The 17,473-nt window shown below is 41.5% G+C and overlaps 1 protein-coding gene across 5 annotated transcripts in view; it reads right to left on the bottom strand.

The window, feature by feature from the left end:
- Prosap (prosap) overlaps positions 1 to 17,473 on the bottom strand; it is a 394,561-nt gene that overhangs the window by 262,994 nt on the left and 114,094 nt on the right. For all 5 annotated transcript variants that reach the window (XM_065229416.1, XM_065229418.1, XM_065229414.1 and 2 more), the window contains one exon: positions 2,482 to 2,885. In XM_065229416.1, coding sequence (XP_065085488.1) covers positions 2,482 to 2,646 — 165 coding nt within the window. In that variant the 5' untranslated portion in view covers positions 2,647 to 2,885. Of the gene's footprint in view, positions 1 to 2,481; positions 2,886 to 17,473 lie in introns of those variants that run through there.

Below are 17,473 nucleotides of genomic sequence, written 5' to 3'. Positions count from 1 at the left end.
GACTCCAGTGTATAACGATAAATCACATACATTCAGAAATCCGCGTAAAAAACCGTGTAAAAAATCGCGTAAATGCGACTCCAGTGTATAACGATAAACCGCGTAAATCCCGAAATCCGCGTAAAAAACCGCGTAAATTCCAAAACCGTGTAAAAAACCGCGTAAATACCGAAATCCGCGTAAAAACCGTGTAAACAGTGTATAACGATAAACCACGTAGATTCCGAAATCCGCGTAAAAAAACGCGTAAATTCCAAAATCCGCGTAAAACAAACCATGTTAATTCCTGACTGTGTAAAAAACCGCGTGAAAAGCGACTCCAGTGTAGTTTTAAATGCAGTTATGAATAAGGATTGAGAAATATTTCCTTGAATTTAAAGAAATTTTTCTGATGTTCTTTGAGTTTCCTGGTAGTCGACATTCTGCCCCTCCACAGAGTTCTTTTCAGAATTCCTCTAAAATAAGTTTAAGAATCTGTTTGGAATTCTATGCAGAACTGGCTATGACTGCCAGTCCGACAAAAATCATGGAATTGATCCTAAGATTTACTGTGATTTTCGAATGATTTTTCCAAGAATTCACTTAAGCTTCTTTCCATAATTCTATTTACAAATCACCTCAATTATCCTTAGTATTTTCATACATTTCACCTCAGCTTAGTCTTGAAATTCTGATCCGAATAATCCGTATTCTTCTCGATGTTATTCTTGGAATTCCCTTAAAAAATTTCTCAGAATTTTTTTGAAATTTTTGTAATTTATTAATTTATTGGATAAGACCCAATCGAATTAACTTCACTATACAATACATTTTAAAACTATAGTCAAAAGGAACAACACAATTAACACTTTGTCTTCCGCTATCCCATAAGTCTCCTCCATCAGAACGGGAGCCGCTTCCAGTGGTTTCATTGTATGGCAGTATCGCCAACGGGGGGCACAGCACTACCATTGCAGCAATGGACGCAAAACGTGGTCAGCGCTCACACACTCATCACGAAACGGTTGCTTTCCAAAGTCGACGACGCATCGACCGAAAGAACTGCTGATGAAGAACATTGAGGAGGACCACACAATGGTTGCTGCCGAGAAAACAGACGATCGCATGGCACACATCGAGAGTGGCCTGCTTCTGTTGACAACCGAGTGAACACTGCTAGGGGCAATTAGGTTCTGCAGCGTGACGTCACAAATGAACTCAGTGTTAATAGGCTGAACCTTTTTGACAGTTCAGTGGTACTGTTTACAAGCACTTAGTCGTTTTTTTTTTTTCGAAAAAACAAATTCTAAAATTTCCGAATTTTAACTTGAAAATTGTCGAGGAACAGCGCGGTGAAAGGATGTTGCTCGTGGACAATGCAGAAGTGTGGTTTAAATCTCACTGCAGTCTGAAAAATTATCGAGAAAATCTACCCAAGAAAAAAACGAGTAAGTCCACGTAAACAGTACCACTGAACTGTCATCAGATTGAGGTTAACTCCGACGGTGCAAAACCTAATGAACCAACATTGTACTGCAATTCGGTCATTTTGACTCATGCCTGTTTTTTCAAAAGGGCGTTTTCGATTTATTTATTTTTAAATCGTAGCACGAAAAAGGCTCATCTAATAGAAAGAACGTCTGAGACAAAGTTGTATTGGGTATTGAATTGTTTCAAGGTCGAGCATTTTTTTCTGAAGAAAGGATAAAGTTTATTTTTTTCCTGATACGTCATCGACATTCACGGACTTCCCGACATTTCTCTGGTCCACTGTCCTTCCCGGCTAAATTTCATCTGACTACTGATTACGGTAAATAAACGAAAATACTACGCACTTCCCTGAGCAATTAGTTTTAACCACCACAATCAATCTTAACTACATTGTTTTCATGGTCATAAAATCGAAATCCCCCAGCGACTCCCTGACTATTTCTCACCACGCATCCAATCACTCAAGGCCACCTCATCATCGGCAGCATATATCGCATGCCGTTCCGCTTCCCCACGTACTTTCACCATTCCACCCTCGTCTAAAAACAAACGCCAACCGGCAGCACCGTTATCAGTGCCAATGTCATTATCAAATCGTGGTGCGTTTATTGCACTCACCCATCATTACCCATCGAAGTGTGGCCGTCCTCTGCATCACTTCTACGTCTCGTGCTGCGGGAAACAATTAATCGAGCGTAGCTGATAGTGACGCCACCCTCACCGACCGACGACATCGACGCCAAGCAGAATTAACCCATCAGTCATTCACTCAGCGGAAAATGAATTCGTCAATCACTCCACCCTCGCTCGGAATGACTGGCTGTTCAATCACTTTATGATGTACTCTGCTTATCGCCGGGAACGGGTTCCGATAAGGACGCTATCAGCATGGCTTTCATGAGGAATTCAGCTTACGTAACAATCAACAATCGGGAATTTCACCATTTTCTAAGTCGATGCAACAATTTTTAGCTGCACAATGAAAAAGAAAAAGAAGAGCAAACCACTCACCTTTGGCAGCGAAGCCAGACACTGCTGTTTGACGTCCCACACGACCTTATCCGAGGGGAACTGCAAACACTTGTAGACGTTCAGCTCCGGGACGAAGATTCGCACCAGCAGCCAGCCGTCCCTCGGTTCGGGCGGCGGTTCGTCGTCGAAGGTCATCGTATCCATCGTCGTCACTGCCTAATTTTGACTAAATTTTATATTCCACAACCTTTTTCTGGTTTTCCACTTTCCTCTTCTTGCTTCTTCAGACTCGGAGATTTCGATTAATTCCAGAGCAAATCACACTTTTCACGCACCCACGCACTTACGGGGTGGATCACGGCGACCACGGCGACGGTGCGGGGGCGTGCCTATTCTGCGCACCGATTCTCGCCGGTTTATTCCATTGCCCGATTTCGGTCCGTCTGGTTTGGGAAAGGAGAAGGAGAGAAACGATTTGAATTAAACGAATGGGAATTAATGAGCGTGCGGCAGAGCGCACGAATTAGCATAAAATAAGGCAGCGAGTTTTGCAATGTTCTTCGTTCGTCGGTCTCAATTTAACGAATCACCGGGACTGGGGCGGGTTCGGATGCCTATTCAATTTGTTAAGGTAAATGGAAAACGATCAGACAGAAGTCGTTTCGCTTTGTGATTGAATCTGCTTGCGAGCATATGAATTGTGACTTTTTGTAAATCCCTGAGCTCGATCAAGTTAGATGAAATTTTGCAACATGGGAAATTAATCCTTATCTATTATTATTATCCTCATCGCTAAGTTCTCGGTTTCAGTCGGTTAAGGTGCAGCTAGAAAACAAGATCATGCTGGCGGCGATTGGATTCGATATCCGGATAGATTACGAAATTTTCTCTAGCACAGGTAGTTGAAAGCAGACGTTGGAGCTCTGAGTTGGAAATGTTTGACAGCCAAATAATAATAATAATAACAGGGCTGTTACAAGATCTTTAAAATTTGATCCACGAAATCCGCGATTCCTCAAAAGAAATTCGCGTCTTCAAATACTAATTCCCGACGGATAAAAAACTGTTTTCATTGCTTGTAAATACCATTTGTATTACTACTACATAGCATTTCAAGCTTATTGCTTACAGCATATTAGTTGTTTGCTTGCTCTTAACGTAGTGTTTTTAAGCGCTTGCACATTTTAATCGAGAGCTTTCTATGCCTGTGCAATCTTATGCCCAAGGAAGTCGAGAAATTTTCCAACCCAAAAAGTTAATAGACCGAACGGGAATCAAATCCAGATTCCTCCAGCATAGACTTGCTTCGTAGCAGCGCCTCTACTGACTGAGCTAAGGGAGCAGCATTTTGAAAAAAAAAAAGAACAATGCATCATATTCAGTTATTTATGTTCTTGGTAGTATAAATTCTGACTATTTAGTGTACATAATAAAACACAGTATGAGATTCAAATGAATAAAAGCAGCATAGCTTTTCTAAAACATTATTTGAAATGAAAATTAACTTGAAAATCATCATGAATCAAAAATAGGGCGCATAGAACGAATTAACATGCAATAAATTTAATTTGAGGTTTTCATTTTTAAGAAATTAGGAGTATTTCAAAAGAGTTTTGATGCAATTTTTATGGTAATTCTAACCAAAAATCAAAAAAAAAATTAAATTCTAAATTCCGAGGATAGCTCTAACAACATTTTGAGGAAAATTTCTAAGGAATTCTGAGGTCCAAGAATATTCCGGTGATATTTTTTAGAACATGTAAAAGACATTTCCAAAGAAATTATGAGAAGAATTAATAGAAATTCTGAGCAGGACTTGAAATAAACTCCTATGGGAATTTCAAGAGAATACTAAGGAGAACTTCAAGTGATTTTTTTTCTTCAGGGAACTGCTAGAATTACTAATCAAATTAGGAGCATTGCAGAGTGCATGCATTCAGAGAGTGTTCTGCAAAAGATTTTCAAGCGTATTGTGGAGGAAATTATGAAAGAATTCACATTCCACAATTGGACACAGAAAAAGGTCAAGATTCAAGGTTTGGGAAAAAATAAATCATAAGGTTTAGATTTTTGAAGATTTCATGCTTGGAAAATTATATGATCCTGGATTAAGAAAAAATCGTCATGTTTTATTTAAAATGAAATATTCCGGACATGGAGGGGGGATTAGGGCGCAGATTAGGCAACGTGAGAAGTATTCAAGTTCCAAACTAGCAACAATATTTGAAACGCCGAACTTTGAAATTTAAGGTTGAAATAAATCAAATGGCTGAGACTTCATTCTTCTAATTCTGGAATTTTGCAACTTTGAAAAGTTTCTAGATCTAATGGTGACCAGTTTTTTCCCTATGTTTACCCGTAAATTTGGAAATGTTTAACTTCCCTGAAGCGCAAAAAAACTTTGCAGGATTTTATTAGAATATTCTCAAACATTTCTTTTTGAATCTTTTCTGATCAGTTATGTCAGAATTCTTCTAAAATAAGATTGAGATTCTCTCTGAGAGTCCGTTAGAAAAAATATTTTTAACTGTCTAGAAATTCTCTGCAGCTTCATCCAAAGTATAAACCATGAAATTCGTCCTTAAATTTTCTTTAAATTTTACAGCTTTTCTAGGAATTGCTTCCCCCCGAAAGCTATACCCAAGATAGCAGCCCCATCACGGGGGATAGGAGACCATAAGGCCAACTACCTACTGTCTCCTAAACCTTCAAATTGTTACAGAAACCTATAGTGAAAGATTACGAACTGATTGTATGGAAACGACTTTTAGCGCTAAACAACGGACAAGAACTGGAACATGGAATGTACTGACTGACGCTAGCCCAACAGGGTAAACTGGCACAACTCGCCAGTGAGGCCCGCCGTATGAAGCTAGAAATCCTGGGACTTAGTGAAGTCCGCTGACCGAACTTTGGAGAACACAAGCTGCCTTCGGGTCAGGTACTTTTATATTCTCGTATGCGAGGTGAAAACGCTCCGCGACATCGTGGAGTTGGCTTTCTGCTTAGTGCCCAAGCACAGCCTGCGCTCATCAAGTGGGAACCTATCAATATGAGAATAATCGTTGCCACATTCAGAACACGGGTCCGCAACGTTACCATAATCCAATGTTATACGCCAATCGATGCAGCCGAATTGCAGGACAAAGAGAACTCTTACAGTCAACTGAATGCTGTCGTGGATAAGACTCTAAGAGGTGATATCAAGATCTACGCAGGCGACTTCAATGCGAAGATCGGCTCCGACAACTCGGACTATGAGCGCATTATGGGACGCCATGGTCTCGGAGATATGAGCGGGAACGGCAGCTGCTTGCAGAGTTTTGTGGCAACAACGACATGGTAATCGGGGGTTGGCTCTCCCTCCATCGCCCAGTGCATAAAGTCACATGGGTCTCCCATGATGGATATACAGAGAACCAAATCGACCACATCTGCATCAGCCGAAAATGGAGACGGAGCCTTCTTGATGTTCGGAATAAACGCTGACATCGCGTCTGACCAACATCTCCTGGTCGGTAAGATCCGCTTACGCATTGCACGGGTTCAACGGCGGGAGGAGAGACTCGGGCGGCGATTAAACACACGCCGACTGGAAGATCCAGCAGTGAAGAGATCGTTCGTCGAATAACTCGAGGCTCGCGCAGCTAATATTCCGGAAGGTGGCAGCGTAGAAGAACAGTGAACGAGCATCAAGAAGGAGTGGATCACCGATGAAACCTGGAGGAAGATCGAGGAGCGGAGAGAAGCAAAAGCCGCGATAGAGAGAGCAACCCAAGTAACATTGCAAGTTTTATAGTGGTTTTATAGCATTCTACAAATCTGAATCGTGGTCTGCAGAACCCTCATAAAACCACAATTGTTACTTGGGAAGAACGCGAGGAGCCAAGAACGAGGCCCGTCAGCGGTATTCGGCTCTAGAGAGGGAAGTTAATCGCTCCTGTATACGGGACAAGCGAGCATGGGTGAACTCCCTGGCTGATGAAGAGGAGAAAGCCGCAGCAACTGGCGATATCCGCCTCCTCTATGATGTTTCACGACGCCTGAGCGGGACAATGATGAACCCAAGGATGCCTGTGAAAGACGCGACTGGACAGTTGCTCACCGACCCCACTGACCAGTTGAAACGTTGGTTTGAGCACTTTGAACAACTTCTCGAAGTTTCAACCAACCATCAACATCTCGGCATGATCCGCCAAGGGTGAGGCGCGTTACTCGCGTCAACACTGAAGCTCCATCATTGCAGGAGATAGAAGCAGCCATCCGAAGTATGAAGTCCAACAAAGCCCCGGGGGTCGATCGCATATCAGCAGAGATGCTCAAAGCTGACCCCATGCTATCCTCACAAATGTTGCATCAACTATTCGTCAATATCTGGGAAACCGCGACTTTTCCGGCCGACTGGATGCAGGCATCTTGGTAAAAGTCCCCAAGAAGGACAACTGGCGAGGCATCATGTTACTGTGTATTGTTCTCAAAGTTCTGTGTAAAGTTACCCTCAATTGGATACAGGAGAAGATCAACGCGACTCTCCGACGACAGCGGGCAGGATTCCGTGCTGGACCATATTGTTACGCTCCACATCATCTTGGAGCAGGTCAATGAGTTCCAAAAGTCCCTGTACTTGGTATTCATTGACTACGAAAAAGCTTTCGACCGACTAAACCACGAAAACTTGTGGGCCGCTCTGAGACGCAAAGGAGTCCCTGATAAGATCGTCAACCTCATCGAAGCGCAGTACGAGGCTTTCTCATGCAGAGTGTTGCACAACGGAGCTTTGTCTGACCCGATTCGGGTAATCGCGGGTGTGAGGCAAGGATGTATATTATCACCGCTACTGTTCATCATCGTAATCGACGAGATCATGGTTGGTGCCGTTGACCGTGTACCGAACCGTGGGTTGCTGTGGCAGCCTATTACCATGGAGTATCTCAACGACTTCGATTTGGCTGATGATGTTGCGTTATTAGCACAACGGCGCTCTGACATGCAGAGTAAGCTCGACGACCTCGTGGAACGCTCCTCTGAAGCAGGTCTAACCATCAACGACAACGAGACCAAATCGTTGGATGTCAACACGGAAAACCGTTCCAATTTCACGGTAGCTGGGCAGGCAGTGGAGAAAGTCGAAATCTTCCAATATCTTGGCAGCCAGATAGCGTCGGACGGCGGCACCAAGAGCGACATAAGTGAACGGATTAAGAAGGCAAGGGCTACTTTTGCCAGTTTGCGAAATGTTTGGAGAGCGAATCAGATCAGTCGACGCACCAAAATCCGAATTTTTAACTCGAACGTGAAGTCTGTGCTGTTATACGCCAGTGAAACATGGTGTGTATCTGCGGAGAAAACTCAGAAGCTGCAGGTGTTTATCAACCGATGCCTGCGGTACATAATTCGTGCCTGGTGGCCCCACAATTGGATCTCAAATTCCGAGCTTCATCGTTTGTGCCATCAGAAGCCGATAGAGACAGAAATTCGTGAACGGAAGTGGAGGTGGGTCGGCCAGACACTACGACGGAGCGGAAACAAAATCTGCAAGCAAGCACTGGACTGGAGTCCAGCAGAACATCGCAGCAGAGGAAGACCCAGAGGCTCGTGGCGGCGGAGCCTAAACAGTGAAATTAAGAACGTTGACCGAAATTTGACTTGGGCACAGGTCAAGGCCAAAGCTAGTAGAGGTGCGCAGGATCCTTAAGTAAGTAAGTAAGTTTCTAGGAATTTGCTAAAATTCTACTCAAAATTCGCTTTAATTCTCATTTGAATTCTCAAACAGAATTTGTTTTGAAATTTTGTTCAGAATTATCTTGGACTTCTCCTCTAAATTCTTCTGCAATTTTGCTTAAAGTTATCTAGAAATGCATTTCGTGGTTCGATTAGAATTATCTACGGAATTTTCTGTAAGTTTTAATCAAAATTTCATTGGAATTTTACGCTCAAAATTAGATTTACTTGGTATTTTTCAAGGATCCTGGGATCCTCTTGACAATTGATTTGGAATTTTCCACTGAGCTATTTTAAAATTTTACTCTGCAGTGACACAAGTGACATGGAGTTAAATTCTACAATCATTAAAAGTTCTTTCCAAAACTCCCATTGATTTTCTCTAAAAAAAACCCTGGTGTTATCCATTCAAAAAAATTGCCTAGTTTAGTCTAAGAATCTTGAGAGTTTTTGAAGGTCCAAAATCTTATATTTTTCAAAAAAAAAGTATTAAGTAAATGGGGGTTATTCCAAGAGTCGAAGTGACTTTTCTCGCTTCACTAATGACGAATGTCACTTCGACTCTCCGAACAACCTCCAATTTTTTTCCCGATTTGTCATCGAAATTCATGGGTTTTTCCCGGTGATTTCGAATTCTTGGCTTTTCCCGGTTTCCTCAATTTCTCGGTTCACTGCTTTGATAGTTTATGAGATCTTAGACTTAAGGATTTTTTGTCTTCTTTATTATTGAGATTTTTAGCCAGTTGGCTAGTTCATCTCATACTTCAGTCAATGTTAAACTTCAACTTCTAATGGTTTTGATTGTACATATGATCTCCTAAAATTGATCTCATCTCTTGAAATTGTTTGTGGAAATAAAGTTGTTGTTTTACCTAAATAAGTAGATGCAGGGTAAGAACTAGCTAAAATGTTACTACAATTTAATTAAATTTATTCACAAGAGAAGATAACGAAGGCATAATAAGCGCAAATATTTTCAATAAATATTGGTAGATAAGATATAAATAATTAATATTGACGGCAAGATTTGTGATGGTTCTGAAACTTACTGATTTGTTCCAAGTTCTCAACATCAGGTAGGGTAACTTTGACATAAAGTTATGTTAACTGTCATAATACCGAACCTGCAAAATGCGTGTCGATGCTGTAACACCCGTCTTGATGCCATGAAGCGAGCAATTGCAATTCACTTGCAATATTGCATTTAAATTAAATACTGCATTTCCAGATTTCAATTCTAATATAACAGTTTAAAGAGTAAGCATCTGAGTCATGCTGTACTGGTAATCATACTTCAAAATATTTTACAACTAATAATGGAAAACTGGATAAAACTGGATGAATTCTAAAAAAAAACTGGAAATTTCAAACATTAAGTGGCATCCCTGCTATGTACATCATAAAACATGATAAATAGAAAATCGTATTACGTATTCGTAGCACATCAGTCCCTTCGTGATTTTCGCGACATTTTTAATGTTTCCGCGATTTTCGCAACTAAAAGTTCAAATCCGCAGAAATCACGAAATCCACGCCTGTTGTAACAGCACTGTAATAATAATAATAATAATACTATCATGCTTGAAAAAATGTGATCAAATTGAGGCGAATGAAGACTTTGATTTACGGCTCCGTAAAGTAAAATCATTTGAGCCTTATCCAATAAACAAATGAAAAAGAAAGAAAGAAATGTTTCAATCCCAAAATCTATGATTTTAATGATTTTATGAATCTGAAAAAAAGACACATAAACTAATCAGCCTACTCCGTTGTTGCTCCGTAGTTGAAAAACAAGCTGACAGTTATTTATTTACCCCTGCAATCCCAAGAAAAGTTGAACCTATTTCCAAACGTAGTAAGCCACGTCGCCCCGTCACTGTCATAGGTGGAGGAAGCTCTACAAAATCACCTCTCTTTGCCTTCCCTTTAATCAACTTTGTCCGGGGCTGCAAAGTTCGCCAACCTTTTGATCTCCCGTATGCCGGTTGGTGTCCAAATTCCTCGTTTGTGACAACCAACCAACCGATGACCACGACCACGACGGGTGAGCTAACCGCGCGCGCGAAAAGAGAAACTCGAGAAACCCCCCTTCCTAGAGTACTAATTTGACATGCCCGTCTGTCATCGATCGGCTATCGATCCGAATTTCGAAGGCACACAAGGGTACATGCATGTATCGAATTTCCCATTCTCGCTGCCGACCACCAGCGTGATTTTCACGTGGTGACAATAATAGAAGGAATTGCTAAGACCAAAAGCTTTGCAGAAGGTTTCCAAGTCTTGCTTGCAGGAAATGACTAAAGAAAACAACACAACTAGCACCCGAGTGAGCGAGCGGAAACGCTTTCAATTGGAAACGATTAGTACCACCAGCACCAGCACCAGCGAAAGGGGCTCGGAGGGGGGAGAGGGAGGCCCTCAGGGCTTTGAGGCGAACGCTCTCTTTCGATCTTTCCTTCTTCCTATTGTTTAGCCCATTTTTCTTGGGCTTTCTTCGATGCGATCCCCCCACTGTCTCATGCCGGTGCTGATGGGTGGCCTCCGGGTGTTACGCTTTCCAATGTAAGCTAATTTTCCGCATTTCTTCTCCCTAATGATAGGCGGGAGGAATGTGTGTGTGGCGGGGGGGGGGTGGGTTTCTTTTCTTGTCCGAAGAATAAGATTGTAAGGGAAAACAACACCGCGGTTTTTGCAAGTGACCCCTGGCTAGGGAAAAAAAAGTTTATTCCAGAAAACGGACAGGTTGGCGGCGGTGATGATGGTGGAAAAGTTCTTGTGGCTCTTGAATGGCATAAACTTGTAGATTGTGAAAGGGCAGCATTCGGTCAAACGGCCACCGCTTCATCGGAAATCGTGGGTATGGATGGACGTGTCGCTCGTTGAAAGTTGTTTTGCTTGAGCTGGTTGAAGCTACAAATTAACGCAGCAGATTATAGCCGGTAGCCGTAGGTTGAGTTTTGTCAAAGGAACGCTGGAAGACTTCTGAACCGATAATTTGCCAATAGTTACTAGATGAGGCATATCCAATATTTTAGACGTCTGGGTTCAAATCCCAGCAGCAGTCCTTTTGGCATTTTGACGTAGGACTACGTCTGTGATTTTTATATGGGGTACACTTTGTGAAAACCGAAAATGGAACATGAAACAAAATTGTGAAAGATTTTGAACGTTAATAACTCAGCTGCCCCTTGTCCAATTTCAATAATTTTATCACCAATCGATCAGAAATATGGGTACGCATCGATAGCAATGCTTCCAAATGTTGATTTTCAACAATGAACTATTGAAAAACTGGTAAATGTCCAGCATTGTCCAAAAACGCCGAATTAACTAACAAATCCACCAATTACCTACATGCATATGCTGCTTCCCCAGCACAGTCGTCAGAGAGTAGTAAGTAGACGAAACAAGTTCACCTATGATTTGCCATCGCTGAAGCCACTGAAGGTAGTTTTGCGAGGTTTGCCGTCATTCGAGGCGGCCATTGTGAAAGCTGAGCTGGAGCGGCTTGGTCTACAACCAGAGGCAGTGTATCCGATGAATCGGCGACCCTTGCCGAACACCAGCTACCGAGACCAGTTATTCCTGGTCCACTTTATGAAGAGCTTCACCACAATTGCCGGGCTGAAGCACAACATCCGGGATCTGTTCCAGGTCATCATCTCTTGGTAGTCGTACATACCTCAACACCGTGATGTAACACAGTGCATGAACTGCCTCTCTTACGGCCCTGGCACGCCATATGAAGCCATGCTGTGACAAGTGTGGAGGTACCCACGCGACAGCGTCCTGTGGTCAAGCAACAAGCCAAAGTGTGCCAACTGCGAACAAACAAAGTCAGTGTGATGACTGGCACTCTGGGCACAGCGCGGCACACTGAGAAAATTTTTGGCGCAAAATAAGTGTTTAGAGCAATGGGGCACAGCTCCTAATCATGAGCAATTTCAGAGTTACTTTTGAGGCACCTCGAGTAACTCACATTGCTCAGTTCTAGATAGAGCTGGAATTAGGGCGTAACAGCTTTGGTAAACAATGACTTCTCTCGATGATTTCTAGTCAAGGCTTCCCACGCAAATTAACATCACCATCGGATAGGGGAAGCCTTCCCCTTTCTGATGGTTATGTTCGTTTGCGTGGGCGTGCCTTGAATTCCTAGAAATCCTAAAGAGAAGTCATTGTTTACAAGAGCTGTTACGCCCTAATTCCAGCTCTATCTAGAGTTAGCAAGATCACTGTCATTTGCTTTCTCATCTTTCGCATCATAGCAACATATGGAGGTACGAAGCGGAAAAGCTGCTATCAAGCAAAACAACAACACAAATCGGGGACTTCCGGCCTATAACTCCATGCGAGTATGGTTGCAATTCTGAAATTTCGGTCCTTCGGTTCCGTCGGTTCCTTCGGTTTCCAGCTTCCGGGATCGCTCCTCGAATAGTTTTCGATCGGTGTGTGAGCTGAGGACTAAAATCGACTCGTTTTTCTTAGCTGTTGCGGAGGTTGAATATGATTTCGTACTGACCAGATCTATGCAATGCAACTTCGGATCACTTTATTCCGTTTTCAAGTACCGATCTCTCCTCCATTGACAGTCAAAAATCGCGCGGTGGAGGTGTTCTGACTGCTGTCTCAACTAGACTAACTAGCTACCTAAGTACCTCGCCTATTTCCAGTCTGCTGGAACAGCTCTGGATTGTCGTGGAATTTCCACAAAACATTCACAGTATCATCCGTGAGCATCATCGTTAGGTCTCGATTGAGTCCCCGATCTCCCGCACTACTATTTGGCGACTACAGCGAAGCTGGTTTACAATGGCGCTTTACCAACAGCGGCACACCATTCATTGACCCACTGCTATTGCATATGCCGGTGGCTTGCTGTACTCTTTTGGACGGATTCAACTTACTCGGGTTTAGTCAAGTAAACACTTTTCCCAACCGAAACAGACGTTTGCTAGATCTTGTCCTGGCAAATGATTTCGCATTACCGGCCACTGATCAGTCTAGATGCTGACCATCCCGCTCTCGTCGTGTCATTCAGGTTACCTACTTCGATTTCAAATAGACCAATCTACATTCTCTAAATTCTCAATTCTCTTCATCGACTCTCTCTTTCGTAAATAACTCGGTTACAAAAAACATTTCCCATCGCCTTTGTCGTATTAGATGCTAGATTGTTGCGTCTTCCCATCGATCTGGGTTTCCAAAATATCCGGAAATATCTTAACACGGTCGTGATGATCCAAAGAGAAAGTCGATGAAGAGAATCGTGAAAGGGCCAATTGAAAAGTGACGTGAGAATTTTATTTTGTTTACAAACAAGACTGACGCCTAATACATCGACAGTGAGCATGCATAAGGGCGTAAACTCGATGATCGATTCTCTTCGTCGATTTTCTCTTTTGTTAATAACTCACTAGAATTAACGTTTGCTGTTGCTTTTGATAGCCGCTACAACCTGTTACAACTCTGCACTGAACAAATTCTAGAATTTTTTTTCGCTTAGGCTCTGAACCATTTGGTGCATTATTTTAACTTTTAGTTAAAATTTGACAGATGGAAAGTTATCGATTAACCCTGCTATCCGAGCGTGGTTATTTCTGCCAGACAAGAAGTTAAATGTTGACAACCGTGGCTGAGTTCTTCTCGAAAATCGGTTGATCGACAGCACAGGGATTTTCGAACGTCAAGAATAACTTTCGAAATGTCACTTTTAACCACGAGTTAAATTTAACTCAGCAAATGGTTCACAGCCTTAGCTATGCAAAGAGAAAATCGATTAAGAGAATCGATCATCTCGTATACGCCCTTATGCATGCTCACTGTCGATGAGAAGACGGTAAACGGAGTAAGCCGACAGTAAATCGATGAACGTCGATTTAATTTTTAGGTATATTGAGCTACTCGCGAACTCGCAGCAAAAACGGAACTCAGAGTAAAGCTGTGTCACCCCTTGTATAGAGTGACCACTAGACAAATGCAAAATTTGAAATTTTCGCTCCACAGTGCTCAAACGGTTTCAAATCAGTTCCTGATTAGCCTCCCAAAATTTAAACTCATTGGGTAAGAAACTGACTTGGCACAAACTATTCGAAGTTTATATGGAAATTACTATGGGAAAACCAAACTTTTTGTCTTCTACCCATTTTCCATATTGCTTTTTCGAAAATTTCTTCAACTATTCTTACGGGAAATTGTCTAAGCTACAACTTTGCGGAATACCGTTTTTCAGCCAAATGTCAAATTAAATTATTATTAATTGTTTAAGAGATTGATAATCTTATGGCATGATTAAGCAACTGTATTGTGGGCAACACTGTACTCTGCAGTGTGCTCTATTTGTGCTCTATTCTACGCAGCAGAAACACCACCAATGTTGCCTGCTGAACAGTTGAATGAGCATAATCATAAGACATCAGTGACTTGAATCTTTAATAACTTTTGTTCCTTAAATTTGATTGAAAAATGGTTTTCAACAAAGTTGTAGCTGAGAAAATTTGCTACAATCACTGCTATCATTTTTGAAAGCATAGTGATATGGTGAATTGTTAGACAGATATGAACGAAAACATAAGTTTTCCCATAGTAATTCCCATATAAACTTGAAATGGTTTGTGCCAAGTCTGTTTCTTACTAAAGTAGTTCAAATTTTGGGAGGCTTAGTAGGACCTAATTTGGAACCGTTTAAGCACTGTGGAGCGAAAATTTCAAATTTTGCATCAGTCAGTCTAGTGACCACCCCTTGGGCTAATCAATTGAAATGTAAAATCATAAACAATGGAAAATAAACATATTTTTACTACTTACTGTACGATTTCTGAATTGCTACGTTTTCATATCTTAATATTACATTGCTTCGGTTTTCGATCGACGCACAAGTCTAGCCAACGAGCTTTTGATCAGACACTCAGCAAGCAACCGCTTTGATCTTACAATGACAACCGGTGCGTCATAGTCGTCGTCGTCGTCCTTAGCTGGCATAAAATCCCATGATATATGAAGTGATTGCACGCTGCGTAATGAGGGGTAAAAAACAAGATCAATATCGCGAGCTTCATTAAAGTATGCATAAAATAATAAAGTAAAGCAGCGACTGCATAAACAACATGCAACGGACAGCTCCTTGATCCAAACTACCGACCGACGACGACGACGACCGACGGTTACTTTGATATGCTTGAGCACCGACCGCATCGATTACAATCGAGAAGGCGTAGTAGGCGTCGATGCGATAAATTGATAGTGTTGCTCTCATTGCCGCTTTTTTATTTTCCGTTCGATAATGGTACCGTTCACACCTTTAGGTGCCGTTTTCAAGTTTCCGACATGGTTTATGATAATTGACGCGAAATGTCGTGATGAAAACTGAAGTCCGGTTTATGACTCAAAACTCATCTCCCAACCATCACAGCCATCAAGATTCGTGACAAACGTTGACAGCAAGACACGTAATAATTCACCCCAAAAGGCATCACTTTTGGACCCAACCATTTGCATCCACTATCGTCTTGATTAACTCGACAAATTAACATCAACTCGAATAACCGTGTCAATCTACAAGGGAGGACAGCGCGACAGCGACGATGATGGAATTAAGCGCGAAAAAAAATGCTTTCATGAGGTATTAAAAACCGACTCATCCCCATTCACTGACAGTTGTTGCGGCTAATCTCGCTTTGTATACGATTCATCGCAGTAACCTTTGAAATTCACTTTCTACGGTCCTAGAGCAACGGCGGCGACGTGTATCTTTTTTGGGCATTTTCGGTGGAACAAGTTTTTTCTTTAAGATTACTCTCTCTCTCTCTTTTACTCGCTGTTGTCTCCCTTTTTTGGTGCGAAAGTTAATTGGCCCGTCCAAAACAAAACAAAAACTGAATATGACAGAAATGAAAAATAAAGTGAGTGAACGTGTCCGAACGTGTGTCATTTCGCCGCTTTCAAGGTGAGGCAGTCCGATAAAAATTGCGATTGTTCGCTGTTTCATCTTCATCATGCAGTGTTTTTTCTTCTTCTCTCGATTTTGGAAAATGACGTATTAATTTTCATATTTTTCCCCAGTCGGTGAAGATCAGGCCCAAAAGCGTCGCTTCATTGAAAAAGGCTAAGACTGATAGTAACCTCAAAACTACTCATTAGCTGACCGCACTCATCGTTGTATGGCATCGATCGAAATGCCCGGGTAGGACCGAAAAGACCACCGAAAAACCATTCATTAGGATTTTTTTGCTTGAGGCCATTGATGTCTGGTTTGTTTATGTTGTGAATGTGAAACAAAACTCTCTATGCCGGCGCAAAACCACGATCGACGAGAGGAAATCGAACCTATGATCAGTTCAGTGTGTGCTAAATCATAGTCGGCTGCGATTGGTCGGTCTAGAAATTACCCAAAAGTAGGCGATGCGGCTTTTAATTTCTTACAAATTCGTGCTAGTTAGAGTTGACTGTATTGAAAGAAAGCTGTTCTTTCAGATTGTTTAGATTACCTTAACAACTTTACAGCATGAATCTGTTAGTTTTGCTATTTCCTATCCAGCGTTCTCAAATTCCAGCGTTGCCAGATTAGTTTTTTTTTTAAATCTGGTCAAGTTAAGGGGGGAGTACACTTTGATTTTTCAAAAAAAAAATGCATTTGGTTTTAGCTTAAAATGTTCCTTGGGATGTATATTTTAATTTAGAAAAGACTCCAAGTCCACCAGAATATTCCTTACCGCTTTACGAAGCGATTTCCTAAAACATGTACCGGCGCGCTGAGAGAGCAATTTTATCTTTAAACGCGTTTATCTCGAAACGGGGTTTTTCAAACTGGCGTGGGAAATAACTCTAACCAGTTATCATCAAATTTGGATATCGCCTAGGTTTTCTTGTTCAGAATTAAATTCTGCTTAGAAATACGTATCCACATTTTCGATTTTGTCAAAAATGGATTTTTAATCCACGATTTTGTAAGCATTTATTTAATCCACGATTTTGTAAGCATTCCCTCTCTGAGTGTTTTATTGCTTAAAAAAATTAACGAAAATGCCTTACTTTTTGGACGTTCAAAGTGTACTACCCCCTTAAAATGAAAAATCTGGAATGCCCTGAAATAACTAAACAATCTTCAATTGAATTTATCTCGATTATATGAGAGGCTTGTTTTAATATTCTTCGATATTATTTTGACGTGAAAATTTCAATTCACATAAATCTTAAATGACGGAAACAATTTCATAGCTTGAAAATAAATTGCTGCCTTAAACTAGTAACGAGTATTAAAATTATTCTATGACCAGTTTAGTTTCAATGAAAAATATCAAAAATGTTCAACAAA

Source organism: Ochlerotatus camptorhynchus, unplaced genomic scaffold (assembly GCF_037179485.1).
Source record: "Ochlerotatus camptorhynchus isolate MF236.1 unplaced genomic scaffold, CSIRO-AGI_Acam_v1.1 ptg000314l, whole genome shotgun sequence".
Lineage (NCBI taxonomy): Eukaryota > Metazoa > Arthropoda > Insecta > Diptera > Culicidae > Ochlerotatus > Ochlerotatus camptorhynchus.
The sequence above is the reverse complement of the archived record's forward strand: the minus strand, read 5'-3'. Positions and strand labels throughout refer to the sequence as shown.